Source organism: Aplysia californica, unplaced genomic scaffold (assembly GCF_000002075.1).
Source record: "Aplysia californica isolate F4 #8 unplaced genomic scaffold, AplCal3.0 scaffold01206, whole genome shotgun sequence".
Lineage (NCBI taxonomy): Eukaryota > Metazoa > Mollusca > Gastropoda > Aplysiida > Aplysiidae > Aplysia > Aplysia californica.
Genome location: NW_004798476.1, coordinates 69,058 through 83,742, shown reverse-complemented (window position 1 = coordinate 83,742; position 14,685 = coordinate 69,058). Strand labels below are relative to the sequence as shown.

General features: G+C 38.3%; 1 protein-coding gene across 2 annotated transcripts in view; it reads left to right on the top strand.

Annotated features, from left to right (window-relative positions):
• LOC101856947 (meiosis regulator and mRNA stability factor 1) overlaps positions 1-14,685 on the top strand; it is a 77,167-nt gene that overhangs the window by 8,686 nt on the left and 53,796 nt on the right. For both annotated transcript variants that reach the window (XM_005112195.3, XM_005112196.3), the window contains exons 2-5: positions 5,368-5,564; positions 5,974-6,091; positions 9,162-9,328; positions 12,751-12,917. In XM_005112195.3, the coding sequence (XP_005112252.1) occupies positions 5,370-5,564; positions 5,974-6,091; positions 9,162-9,328; positions 12,751-12,917 (647 nt within the window). In that variant the 5' untranslated portion in view covers positions 5,368-5,369. The remainder of the gene's footprint in view (positions 1-5,367; positions 5,565-5,973; positions 6,092-9,161; positions 9,329-12,750; positions 12,918-14,685) is intronic.

The following is a 14,685-nucleotide window of genomic DNA, read 5'->3' as shown; positions in this document are numbered from 1 at the left end:
GGATTATCAGCTGAGGTACCAGTGATATATACTTGCTACTGAAAAATGACCATTTGCAGCTCTACAGATGATAAAAGGCATATATAAAACCATTTCTTTTCTTAAAGCTGATAGATTGAGCCATTAGAAAATGATAAGTGATCAAATAAATACAAACAAAGCACAAAACGCGATAAACTCAACAATTAGTACATTAGTACAGCGGAACAAGTGATAACACATAGTGTGTAGTCGCTCAGCTGGACCGCGTCACTTTATCGATCGATATCTTGGTCAAGAGACACTCTACTAGGTCAAGATAATTTGCAAAGTCATTGGTCCCTATTTTTAACTTTGACCTGTAATTTACTAGGTCTAAGTCATGTAAGGAATATTGAAATTTTACATGGCAAAAGGTCAGCGTCCATGCCCTTTATATATGGCCTGCGCGCATCCAGGTTGAAGTAGGTCGGCCCTATATATAGGGCCTGAGCACTTCCCGGGTAGCCTGGCTCACGCCTTTTTTAGAGGACCTGCGTGCTTCCAGGGTTAAAAGTTAAATTCAAAATTGGAAACTGCATTTTCAGGGCGTCACGACGACTTTCAAAACACAGGGTCTTTGTCTTAGACCATATTCAGACAGGAAACTAGGAATAATAAAATAATAGATCTAATTCATTTTTTAATGGCATGGCATGGGCACTTTCTTGTGGAGGCTGAGGTGTAGAAGACTGGCATTCGGTAAATTTTTACTTTCACTCCCGCTCACAGATGCACTGCATTGGGAATCAAACTGCAGTTTCATTTCTTGCAGATCACACATATAGTCTAGCTACTAAAACTGTTGCAAATCATTTATTTTCAAGAAAATTTCAATACTTACTGCAAAACATCAAATATAAGTTAAAACAGGGACAGGGGGGCATGCCCCTCCCCCTTGTGTAACACTTTAGATTTTTTTCTTACTTCAGGGGGGCATCCCTGATTGGTCCAAAGCGCAAAAATTACTACGCAATTAGGCTTAGTATGATAAAAGCTCCTTTAAAAATCATGCAGTCATACTTAAATGCGAAAAGATGCGATCTATTCCAGCCTTCCCGGACAAAGGCGAAAAATCTTGGAGGTCCTGAGTGCAAGTTGCGCACGTTAAAGATGCCTTGGTCCTGGTGGTCCAAAATCAATAAAAGAGTATGCTTCAGCTGCCGCCTGGGCAACATTCAAAATTTCATAGGAAATCGGCTGAAAATGTTTAATTAATGTGTCCCATGCACTCATGACCTTATGCAGTTGTGAGCGCCATAAAACACATACACCCCCCCCCCCCCACCCCCCAAAAGTCTACAAGAGGCGTTTAACAAAAAGTAATTTTCCACTTGTCACAGTGGTACCCAGCGCTATAAAGTAAGGAAAGTCCTATCACAGTAATTGTATGATTAATAATATTTTACTAATAATATTCTGATGCAACAGAAAAGAAAATGAAACATCGAAAGGACGTCATGCGCCAATGTGGCATTCATCTGGAAGTCTCGGGTGTTCATCATGGCAGAATATAATACAAACTTGTAGGGACTGTAGATGGTAAGCATTACCCCAATTTTGATCGAAGTAACCCTGAAAATGAGTCTGAAGTCTGAATGGACACAAATAAGATGTCTTTTTCGTGTCTTTTTCGCATTTTTTAGTGTCTTCGTGTCATTTCGCGTTTTTTCGTATTTTAGTATGACCTGAACTATCAAATGTTTTCTAAACTTTTAATTTGCGTCGGAAATGAAGTCGATATTCGTATACAGTGCATCATATGTAGTAGAAAATGGACACATAGTAGCTAAATGTGAAATGGGAGGGAAAGGAAGGTTTTTTTACTCATTGACCCGTCTCATGTACAAGTTTATATACTTTTTTTCTAGTAGTATTTTGCATGCTGAACACGAATATGGTCTTCTTTTTTCCAGCAAATCAATAGTTATTGAGTTATTGATGTTTGAAAACAGAACTACAGTATAACCAGTGAAATCACGCATCCGTCGAACTGTGCCTTCTTCTTTATCTTTGTAAGAAATTTACGCAAAGCTGGAACACAAACATGGAATAGTCGGACTAATTCCACTGCCGTAGAGGTCTATAGTCAATGTCCTTTGAGGTGCACTTGAGACCAAAAAATATGAATAATAATTAAAACGGAAAAAGGCGAGGTTTGTAAAATACCCCCACTTCCACAGAAGCAGCTTGCTCTGCTATTTTTATCGCGCTGCGAGACACACGTGCCCTCTGTGCGTGCCTAGGTCCTAGACCTAGCTAGGCTTGTGTGGAGCGGGCGAGAGGAGGAGTTGTGCATCCCACGATCGGCCGCCCCACCCCTCTTGGCAAAGGACTACGCTCTTGGTGTGAGAGGCGAGCTAGGGCTGTATTGTTTCGTCATCGTGTTGATCACTGTTGCGATATGCTTATCTTGTCAAATTGTGTGTTTTGAAAAATTTGAAAAGGCACCGTTCAATTGGTGCAGACTGAAGACCGCTCACACTAACCTGTTCAATTAAGTTGTCTTGGTACTGGTAGGCTCATTACCGATGGAACTCGAAAGCGTTGCTCATCGTGTTTTTCATTCTCAATCTGTCAATTTCAAATTCTCTCAAATTTCAGATTCAAATCAATAGGCATAGATAGGCATAGATCTAACCTATCTGATCTAGGACAATGGCTGAAAAAAGAAGAATCTTTGTCCACACACAATCTTTGTTGCTTCCCTTGATTCTCTCATGGCATAGCTGATGCCATAACACTGTTCAGGTATCCGTCGAACTACGGATCACTCTAACTACTGAGGCCGGTCCCGGCGAATTTGAGCTATCCGTGTTATACTGTAAGACCAATGGCGTAGCAGTGTTTGACTTGGTTTACATGGGGGGTTTCTGCATTTCACTATGATTTGATATTTTTGCAATTAGGATTGATATATTTACTTGAAAACAATTGATTTGCAAGGGTTTTAGTGGTCATATTTGTGTTCTGCAGCAAAAATTATGACAGTTTAGCCCTCAAAACAGTGCATCTGTATGTGGGTCTAAAAGTATTAATTTACCAGTAAAAGAATACCTGTCATTCTTCCAGATTTGCCTTTCGTTCACATTTGCTGGATCGGAGTAATAATATAAGGCTAGGATTATGAAGGGGAAGGGTTGGGGTAGGGTTAGGCTAGCTGAAATTATTTTCCATGTTTTGCGGCAATTTATGTTTTTTTAAAAGGAAAATTTTCAGTGCCAGTGGGTATGAGTGCGTCGTGTCGTCCCTCAATTTTTACAACTCTCACACTGAGTGTAGGTCTACTTGAGCCAGTTCAGTTATTACTCTACTTTGAGTTTGAGCCATAATTTTTGTTCTTCACGTTTGTAATGTCGATTATGACATCCAGATTGGTTCTTGACAGCCTTCACAGGCCCAAAGCAGGATTCATTTTTATATAGTGTTAGACTGTTTAGTATAATATGATGAGGGGAAAATATAAAGAGGTGAGAACAGAATGAAATACTTTAGTCACACTAGACCCCAATGCCACACTGACATGTTGTTGACTGGATATAATGTATGTACGAATAATATACATAATATACATATTACCGTCCGTTCAGCAGTCTCATTAAAAAAAATTCAAATTTCACTAAAACTTTACTTAGATCTCACTAAAAGCTTTCATTGTAGGTTGGCATCCCTGCATACCCCTACACATACCCCTACCCCAAACACTAACCTTAACCCTTACCTTCTTTTCTTCTCTGCTTCATATTAGTCACCCGTTATGAAATTCCTCTCTAAAAATGTTCATAAAATGGCTAAAACTATCAAAGTGAAAGGGGAAAAGTAGTTAATTTATCTAACACTTTATAGTCGAAATAGTTGACTTTGATGAATCGTAAGATGATTTGACGTTTGTACTGTCCGCTGTTGGACTAAGCACGTTGCACTGGGCACTCCCATTGCTCGCTCTGGATAACCCTAGTCAATGATTATAATCTATGATTAACCCCTATCCCCCGGTAGTCGGGATTATGTTCCTCGATAAGCATATTTTTGCACTTCGCTTTCCATCCGGTCCCGCATCAGTCTGGCACTGGCTCAGCGCATGTGTGCCGAGCACTACCCGTGGATAGCTGTGTCCCGCATTCTCGAAGCTCAAGTATGTGTGCGTCAGTCTGCTTGAGTTGGTGTGCGTTGTGTGCTCGTACTTCTAGAACCATCTGCGTTTGTTGTAAACCAAGGCGTATGCCTCATTTGAAACATGCGAAGTTGGTAGCTCTGGGTGTTTGTCCAATGAAATTTGAACAAATTGACCCACTAAGACATGAGGAACTCGAAAGGATAACCAAGAAACAAGACTTCCTTTTTTTCTGTACAAAATCTTTCAAATGAGCTTGATTTTACATAAAATTATATTACCTGCTATAAGCTTATTTGATAGTTTTGAATACCATTGTGTAGGTTTGAGAACAAAACATTTTGAAATCAACCTATATTCTTTCCTTTTGAACCCCAGATCATTCATAACTACAAGAACGTTTTGTTTTCAGACTCTTAAATGGATCCTCTTGTCCACTTGGCTGGTCATTTTAACTTTGTAGGTCTAGATCTATTTCGTCAGCTAATTTCAGTATGGTATAAAACATTTATTTCACTCGTTATAGTGGTAGACCATGATTTATCCCACTTGTGAAATTGCTTTGTAATCACTTGTTGAAACTCGTGATTACAACTTGGCAATTTCACTCGTAGTATTAATCATGTTCTCCCACGATAACTCATGTGTAATAAATTCTTTATCATCATCTTCCTTCTGATCAAAAAGATCGCTGATAGAGTGATATGTACACTCCTAATTTACATCTTATAATCTTTTCTGAAAAAGAAATCTGTATATATTTTGCTCATTAACATCATCATCATTACGGTGCCTTGCTGCCTGGTGTGGGCCATCATGGGCCTCCACTTCACTCTGTCTTGCTTTGCAGCGATGGTGTCTGTCGTTCTCGCTGTTCCCAGCCCTGTTGTCAACCTGTCCAGTATCTTTTCCCTCTGTCTGCCTCTGCCTCTGCCTCTCTTTCCATCAAACTTGCCTGTTGTTACAATATAATTTATTCTCCAATGCTTCTTCCCGCATTGTTGTGTCCAATGAATATCGCCTTTCGTATATTCGTCATATGCTGTTGTCTGCAATTTGCTTCAACCAAGATTTCTTCATTTGTTTTTCTAGCTGTCGTTGGGATATGGAGCATGTGTCTTATGAACCACAACTCTGTCGCCTCAATTGTTCTTTCCAGCTCTTAAACATACATTCTGAATTTTTATTGCATTGAATGTCTACCTATTTCATAAACTTTTTTTTTTGTTTTCCAGGCATGAGTGCTTTAAAACCAGTGGGAGTATTTTGGGACATAGAGAATTGCTGTGTCCCCAAAGGAAAGTCAGCACTCAAAATTATAGAGCGTATTCGGGAACTCTTTTTTACGAACTGCCGGGAAGCCGAGTTCATATGTGTTTGTGACATCAACAAAGAATCTGATGCAACAATCAAAGATTTAAATGATGGACAGGTAAGTTGTCTTTGGTTTTGTTTCTTTTTCCCATTTATCGTAATTTTACACTCTCTTTACAGATAGCTATGAGAAAGAAGCAATATTTAACATCATGTTAGATTTCTGGTTCTTTTAATTTCTTCAATGATCAAATTTTTGTGTGACAATGTTGATAGATTGTTCTTGAAGGGATAATAAAACCGGCCACCTAAATTATCTAAACACTGTTGATTTTAAGTATATGAAAGCTGTAGAGAAAGGGACAGATCTCTGGAAATTGAAAAAATAATATAATGTTCTCCATGAATTTCATGTCCTGAACTTTTTTGTTGTAACTGTTGAGCCTGATGGTTCTGTAAAGATATTAATTGCCTGTTTCATGTTTAAATGTTGTCTCAATTTTGTTGTTAATTTTTTTTTCTTACAGATTAATGTGGTACATATCAATGCAACAGCCAAAAATGCAGCTGATGATAAAATTCGCCAGAGTTTACGTCGATTCTCGGATTCCCACCCACCTGGCACCAAAGTTGTTCTTATTTCAAGTATGGTTTTTTCAAATTATTCGGAAAAAAAAAATTATTAGAAAAGGACAGTATAGGGGGCTTGGTAAATGCTAACATAATATTATGTATTGCCATTATTATCATCCAAATGAGGTTAAATAACCGTTAGTCATGTATACAGGGAGGAATAGAGTTGGTAGACTGTGACAAAGAAAAAGGTGTCCAAAGTAGGGAATTTCATTTAAACACAGACAGAATTTATCAGGACATGTTTCGATTGTATAAGCATTTTTAAAGAACAGGTTTTTTTCACTTAAGAGGAGGCAAAAATACCAGAGTTGTCATTGTAAGAAGAAACACTTGAAGGCTTTTTCCTAATTACAAAACATAAACCCTGTGTTATATTTTACTACTCAGTTGTTGCCATTGCTCCATGCTCCCTGCACTGAACTTTTCCTTTCTACCTGCTCCTAAAAGTATCATGTTTTCTGTTTGATTTTTGAGTTTCAAATCCAAGTGGAGTATGACTGTTTCTAATTGTTTGTTCTCATGTCTCTGCAAGCTATTGAAAGTACATGTGTATTCTTATATCATATATATAGTCTGTGCTCTAATGGAACCTACTATCTCCACGGCGTCACTTTTCGCCTGATTCTGTTACTTTTAGTTAGCGTGACTCAGCAGCCCGCCGGAGCTCCCCGGCTCGGGGTCACGGTGTTAATGAGCCCTGAAGCGACTTTGCCGCTGTCGGTTAGGAAGTTAGCATTTTTGACTATGTTTAAAACTATATAACTTCTTCCCCATCCCACACAGCAAACCATTACGTGGATGTACTAAAAGCTCAATGTCTTGAGATTTATTTGCTTTAGAATGGTTAATTTCTGTGCCTTAGTTTTTGTTCTAGACAAGTGTTTGTAGAGTACCCAATTTGTCCTATTTTAGTTACAAACTTATGAATAAATGATTATTAATTTTAAAAAGGCTTGACAGATCTTGCCAAAATCTGTGTTTAACTGACTACGAAAATCATGTCTTTTACCATGTGAAATCTTAAATCTGCGCGAGTAGAAATAGTCAAGTTATAAGAAAAGAAAGATGCACATCTGCATTTTTTAACTAAAGACGATCAGCGTTAGCTTTTATTTTACTATTAAACAAGAGAAAGTTACTCTGCGTTTGTTCATGAATCATGCTGTGTCTGTGGCAGCCTGCACACAACTAAAAAGATATAATATAAGCGATTTAAAAAACCCACAAAACAGTGTAAATACATGGGTAGAGATAAACTTCTTGTATGGAGTAAAAATAATGACAGCTAACACATTCATTCTTAGTTTTTGTGTCGGAAATATGCGCAGACACAATAATGAATGTAAAGAAATCAGTCACATTGTCTGTTATTGCAAATGGTCATAGAAACGAAAAAAAAGCTGGAAAAGTCTGGTGCTGATTCAGTGTCCCTGGAAAGCAAGAAATTATTCTTATAACCCAATTACGAGAAGTCAACCCTATTATTCAGTCAACTTACAAAACCTAGACTTAGTGTTTTAAGTTTAAGGTTAAGAAAAGTAAGGAATTTCTGGAGGGTAATAGATACTGTTCGAGTTGTACATTGAAGATGTATTCTGGCACTAAAATCGATCTGTACTTTTCATACAGAAACTTCATGGTAACTTTTATGAACTTTCGAGAAAATGTGCGAATATTCACGATTATATTAGACACATAAAGTTGTATTTGGAGGAATTACTTCATAGCAAATTGTGTGCCCGATGGATAAAGTTGCAAAATTACAGCTTTCTGTTATATGCGCAGATACCATCTTTTCTGAGTATCTGCACCAAAGCTATGTCGTTCATGTTCCAAAAGTTCGACAGATTTAGTCGAGGCCTTTTTTTTTGTATTGATTTTTTTTCATTCACGCCAGTCCAAAACCCCCCAACAATTTAGCATTGCCGACTCCAGCGCGTCTAACGAAATAACAAGACAAGTTACAACGTCCGTTCTTTTTTTGAGTATCAAAAGCAGAAATGTGTGCTTTGGGTGCACTAAATGAGAATTACCATAAATACAAGGATACACCTAAAATTGTACGTTGAAAAGTACCAAAAATTAAGTCGGCCCAGACAAAGCGGTGACAGGGAGCTGACCCCTGTGACCCCGACGTGATAAGGCGCCCGGCAGGGAACCCCCCGCGGCAACTAAAATTCCACTGCCGGTGCGCCATGTCTCGAATTTCCACGGAAATCTTTTTTTGTGTTTTACACCAAAAGGTTCCAGATACCTTGATACACAATTGTATAAACTGTGAATATTTAATCCAGATTCAAACTGCAAATGCTCGAAAACACACTTTAAATTTTGTGCGGACTTCACTTTCACCATAAGGACACAATTTTGATCTGATGAATCTGGCTAATGCGATATAGCGTGGTTATTGAAGGGCACTGGTTGAAGACTCGGGTCTGTGAGCCTCGCTATCTCCCTCCACTTGTTCACTTTATTTATTGATTTCACTTGATGTGTTGAGGAAGGAAAAAAAAATTTCACTCACACAAAATGTATAATAGCTCACAAGCTGGCCATTGGGACATCATAGAATGACTTAGACTTAGAGCATTTTAGAATGTGCTTTTGGAAACAACCCAAATATAGTGTGGGTAGACTGGAGCAACTGAAAGCTGCATATTGTTCTGTTTCAACCTCTTAGCAGGTTCATTGAACCTCTCTAACCAAGGGGTATTTTGTCGTCAACTCTGTTTGCGCATAATGCGCTCAAGGAAAACATGTACTTTGCAGGATTTTGTCTTAGGCTCACCAGAATACATGGACAAAATTTGATTGCCTTAGTGTTAATATGAACAATGTTGGACAATTTTTTTGGTCTCTCCTAATGTAAAATTTAAAAAATTGTGTTAACGAGGTTCCAACGGAGCGCTGACGATATTTGGCTTCTGTCTCAAACAAACAGAAGGAACAAAAAAACATAAATGTCCATGCTATTGTGCTGCCATGACTTACCAGTACCTTATGTAGTTTGTTGATAAATCCAATTGTGTTGTCTGCATGACATGTAGTTAAGTCTTATGTAAATGTTTTCCTGGCTTAGGTGACGTGAACTTTGCCTCTGACTTGTCGGATTTGCGTCACCGTAAAAGATATGAGGTTGTGTTGGTACACAAGTCTCAGGTCAGTGATGCACTGCTCCTGTGTGCTTCGGAACATTACCTCTATGAGGAGCTGATCAGGGATCTCCCGGACAGGCCGGGAGCAAAGGTAATCAAGTATTTTTTATGTCATTTCTTGCAAGGATTGTAACTGTCCTGACCTGTTGTGTGCTTTGTCAGAATTCTTACTGAATTGAGAATGTATATTCTGCTTCATATTTTAAAAGACTCTTGAGGAGTGGTTGTTCCTGCTGAAGTTGATTTTGTATGTCTTGGGACACTGGAATTAAAAAATGTTTCTCTTTAACTTCTAATTTTGCACTTACCTCAAATTACTGCAGGGCCCTTGCCTTGGCATGGCTGTTCCAGAACGGAGCACTTAGTTATCTGAGGAACTGACCCGATTGTCATGCCTCACCCAGGTGATCATGGAGGTCACTTTGACCTTTGCTCTACGAGTGAACTGTTGTGACTTAACAATTTTTATACAGTTTGATAGCTTTATCGTGGCTTTTCCCATAAACAAATCAATGTGAAATTATTATCAACAGACAGGCATTCTTGGACTGTACAGCAAATAACCTTTATTGATATTCTTAACAGGGCTCCCTTTAAAACATGGGCACAACTGAGGGCATCTATGGGGAAAATGTTTACGTGGGTCTACTTTTTTAAATTATGATGTTTTTAAATGTGTACACCAGATCTCTAAAATAATCAATGGTATACAACAGTGACATGATGAGCTTTGAGAAACACTTACATTTGGTTTAATTCATTCAGAAATGGGGAACTTGTAGGAGATTTACAACTGTCCAATTAATGAAACGAAAGGTTTTTCGTAGTCTCCTCACAGTTTTCACAAATAGTGAACTTGTAGAAGACTCACTGCTTTCCAATTCCATGACACAAGACTTTCCTCGTTGTCTCCTCACATCTAAAGCTGCTTTCACATTCACAAACACATAACATATGAATACTCATAACAATAAATTGTAAAAGTGTCTTTGTATCCACGGGCTAGTTGTCTTCCTCTTTTATCCAATCCCAAGCTGCTGCCTAAGCGTGGATGCATTTTGCAGTCTGTGGGCCTCAATAACAGCTTTCAACTGTTTTCCTATTCCTTTTATTCCCACTGTCCTCTTCTCCAGTTTTTCGATGGTGGAGTGCACATGTTCGCCACCCTGCTCTCCCATTAAACCCAGGCCAAATCCATATCTTTTAATAAAAGACAGACAGTGGTGCTCTTATATGTGTTGTTTGGGTGTGACTGTGTTTGGAAATACTCGTCTGTAGAGTTTCAAATATCAGAAATTGCTGTTCCTATAATGTCAAACTCAGTTTCTTGTATTTTATGTGTGTGAGAGATGAGGTGGTGTACTTCAGCATAACTGCTGTTTAATAGATCAGATTTCTGTCTGGTTGCGTGGGCTGCATCTATGATGTTTTGGTTAGATGTAAGAGCTGCAGTGTGTGTACAAATGTGTTTTGTGATGTTTGTGTACTCTGGGAGCTTCAAGTATTGGTGACAATGGTTTACTATCAGAGGTCGACTATGGTAAGGTGTCCAGCTGTGTAAACTTTCTTCAATACTTTTTTGTGTAGCAGATAGGGTTGATTCTAGAACCTGTTTCCTTAAGCGGTATATGCGCTGTACACATTTGTTGCACAATTCACAGGGATGTGTGTCTGCACTATTTGTGTCCATGTTCATGCGATAGAACATAAGGAAGTCATTTTAAAATGTACACAAAAATATCTGCTCTGGTTTGCCTTCTTAACCTTTTTACTTCTCACCCCGCATGTTCTACAGCTTTTTTACACACACAAGGTGTAGTTCCGGTGTGTTCCATTTTCACTCTACTAGTAAGACTCTCCTAACACTTGTCCATAAAGAATCCGGGAAAGTGAAAGCGGGTGCTTTGGTGAATACCGCAAGGAGCAGTGCAGCGGTCGGGAAATTATCACAGGGTGAAGTAACAAAGCTCGCCGTCCTGCTAGAGTTTGCCAGTGAATCTAGACAATTTATTCACAAATAACCTCCTTACTGACTCTTGATACGGCAGGTAAATAAATGATAACGATCTGCATTTCACGCATGAAAAAAGTCCTGATCTTTGTAGCAATCTGAGAAATACGTGCACCACAAGTTTGGGTTAAGTACAGAGGTAGTGGGTGTACACGCTCAGACCTGCAAATGAACTAAAGGATGCGGGTTATTGTGGAGAGTCTGGGCTTTCATTTGATACCTCACACACCCATAGTGATAGATAAGAGAGGACATTTACAGGGGTCTAAAATCATGAGAAAATTACAGACTTTCTACCCAAAATCGGCTAACAGCGCTGTCACACAGAAAGCGATGCGTGGCCCGAATGTCAGGTGGGATTTATGACCCCGGGAGGTCAGCGGACGGGTTAAACTAAGTGCTCTGCAAGGATAGTAGAACTGAACAGCCGTGTTGGGTATCCTTTATAAAGTTTCACATTCGACAAACCGTCGTGCTAGTTCCCCTAAAATTACTTCCAGTGGACAAAGTGTTTTTAAGATTATGATCTCTTTAGCAAGAATTTTATTTGCAGTACTAAAGGCTCATATAGTGGAAAACTCTCAAGTACCGCACCAATTTAGAATGCTGAAGCCATTGTAGAATTTTAAAAAATTAAAAGAACCTTGGCAGCACAGAAACATGCTTTAAAATTAATTCAGCTATCACATAGAGTGATTTCCTTTAGTATTTACTTCAGTACAGTGCGTCCGTTTGTTGTTTAATTATGTTTTGTGTGCTTGGTGGCGTTGGTGACTAAAGTTGCTAGCGGTAGTGAGCGCATATTACAACCTGGCGACTCAAGTAACAGATGGTTCTGTAAGTGTTAAATATACAGTTTTCAGAGAGATTGTGTAATCTTTAAAAAGTAAGAAAAATTTAATTTGAAACAGTTTAATTAGAATGATGCATCTGACTCTTTGGTAAGTTCCTCATTTTGTCTTGCTTTGTCTTAATCTGATGAATGGCAAAGTCATAGGTTTTTGGAGAGCTCTATTTTAAATGAATGTGCACTTGCTTTATTTTTCTATTGTTATTATTATGATGAGAAAACATCCGTGTGACATTTTAAATGGTTGTTCATATGTTTAAAGTGTAGTGGAAGCTTTTCAGAAATATAAATCATCTACTTTTCATCAGAGTCTTGCTTGAAAAACAGTGGTTCCTCCGAGTTGAAACATTGGTATTGCTTGAAAAACAGTGGTTCCACCGAGTTGAAACATTGGTATTCACATATTAGAAGATTTTTATAGAGAGGTGGTCTTGCTCTGAGGGATTAATTGAATTTTAGCCGAACAGGTTCAACATGTTGCATGGCAGGGTACATTGCTTTTGAAGAAAAAAAGTTTTAACTTTAAGAGGCCACTGGATAGATTGAAGCAAGAGTCAGCAGGGGTTACTACTTATGCACTGCATTAAAGCATCGTGTATACTCCTGGTTCTGTGGCTGCGGCCGGTTCCGGTGGGTCTGTCCTTATTACCAGGAGCTGAAGGATCCTGTACTGGTGGTAACCGGCTACAACAAGGATGAGCCCCTGGAGCGAGTGCGGACTATACTCAAGATGCATTCCAACAACTGTGGGGGAAAAGTCATCTCCATTGGTCCAATCTTTGCTGTGCTCAAATTTGAGACTCCGGAATTGCTAGAGAGGTGAGTTAAAATGTCTGCAGCCATTTCTCAAAGAAAAAGAAAGAAAATTAGCCTGATACTTTTCAGAGATGTGAAGTTTTTTTGTACAATGACTAATACAACGCATACATAAAATGGTTCTGAGGTTACATGTACATCTTATTATACGCTACGCTATATAAATAATAGCTCTGTACAAATAATGCTTCATTTTTGTCCCTCTTTCGTTTCAGTTCACCTTATTTTCTTCCTTTCACTAAATTATCATTATTGTGATGATGTGCTTCTCTTGACTCAAACGAACAAATATTGCTGCAAAACATGCCGATATTTGGTGAACTGACTAAATTAGGGTGCAGTATGTTTCTTAATTAAGGATACATTGTCCTCTCTAATGGTCCTCGGTGCTTGGAAACCAATGGAAAGGAATGTATTTTTTGCGTCACTTTTCGTGGAAGAGTCAGTGCAGTTGAAATCTCCATATAACTTAATATTTCCACAGTTTGTATGTTGACACACCACGCAACAGACAACAATGAACTTGTTCATCGCCATCCGTTGGGCGAAAGGGGAGTCATTTTCGTAGACTTTGCCACTATAAATTCGTTCCCCTTTCGCGCCACGGTTTGTTGGTTTTTGTTTTAACTCTCTCGGGTTCGCCACTTTTTGAGAAAATTGTGTTGATTCACAACCTCTTCAGATCTTTGCCCTGCTGTGAGTAAGTCTAGTACTATACCCAGGCTTATTATGTATCTATGTAAAGGAAATTGAATGTAGAATACAGTAAAATAATAACAATTAATTTTTTTATGTCTGCTTTCATTGGTGACCTACTTTAACTGTTACTAAAAATAGATTGCGCACACATTTTTACATGAAACTGACAAACATAAAGAAGGAAAAAAAAAAATATGATCAGATTGGCCCAAAATTGATTGATATTCTAAAAGAATGTCCATTTCTGCTCATGACAGACAAAGAATGAATAATTTAGGACCCATATGAACACTTAGGTGGCACATGGAAAATTAGATGTATTTTGGAGATAATTGTTACCGAAAATAGATTTTTCACAAAATTCTCTGATTACTCCCATTGTGCCAATATTAGGCTATGATATTTCTACAAAAACATTCAAATCACATTATTTGACAATAAAAGAAGAGAATTCATCATCTAAAAGGTTTATAAACCAACTGTGATGCTAGAAAAATTAAAACTTGAGTTGAAAAATAGTGACGAAAACATTTGTGCATATATTTCCACCTAGAGTATGTCATTGAATACAAAAAAAACATTACTCATACTCATTAGCTGGATGATCTAAAAGAAGACAGTTTCTTGTGCTATTAAAACAGAAGTTTTTTCCACACTTGTTACATTTGACACTAGACACTTTCTCAAGACGATAACAACGAAAACAATTTCTGCGCTAGAGATGGACGAGTCTCTTTCATTGCCGCAAGGTTGGCCTACTCGTAGGTGTATGTGCAGATCTGCAACACAAATGCCTATATTCGAAAGAGTGAAGAAAGCACCTGTTGGAAAATAGAAACACAAGAAAGAATTGTTGATAAAAGGCATCCATGATAAGAGATATTTATATATGATAAGATAAATTTGATGGATCCACGAGAGAAATTTTAGGTGGATATATAGGCTATACCAGTACATCAACATACAACATTCAGCAACAACACAGCAAAGTACACATTACAAATTATACAACGCTCGCACCAATGCTCCATTCAATCAGACAAATGTACATCTGTGCGGGATGAACCCTTCT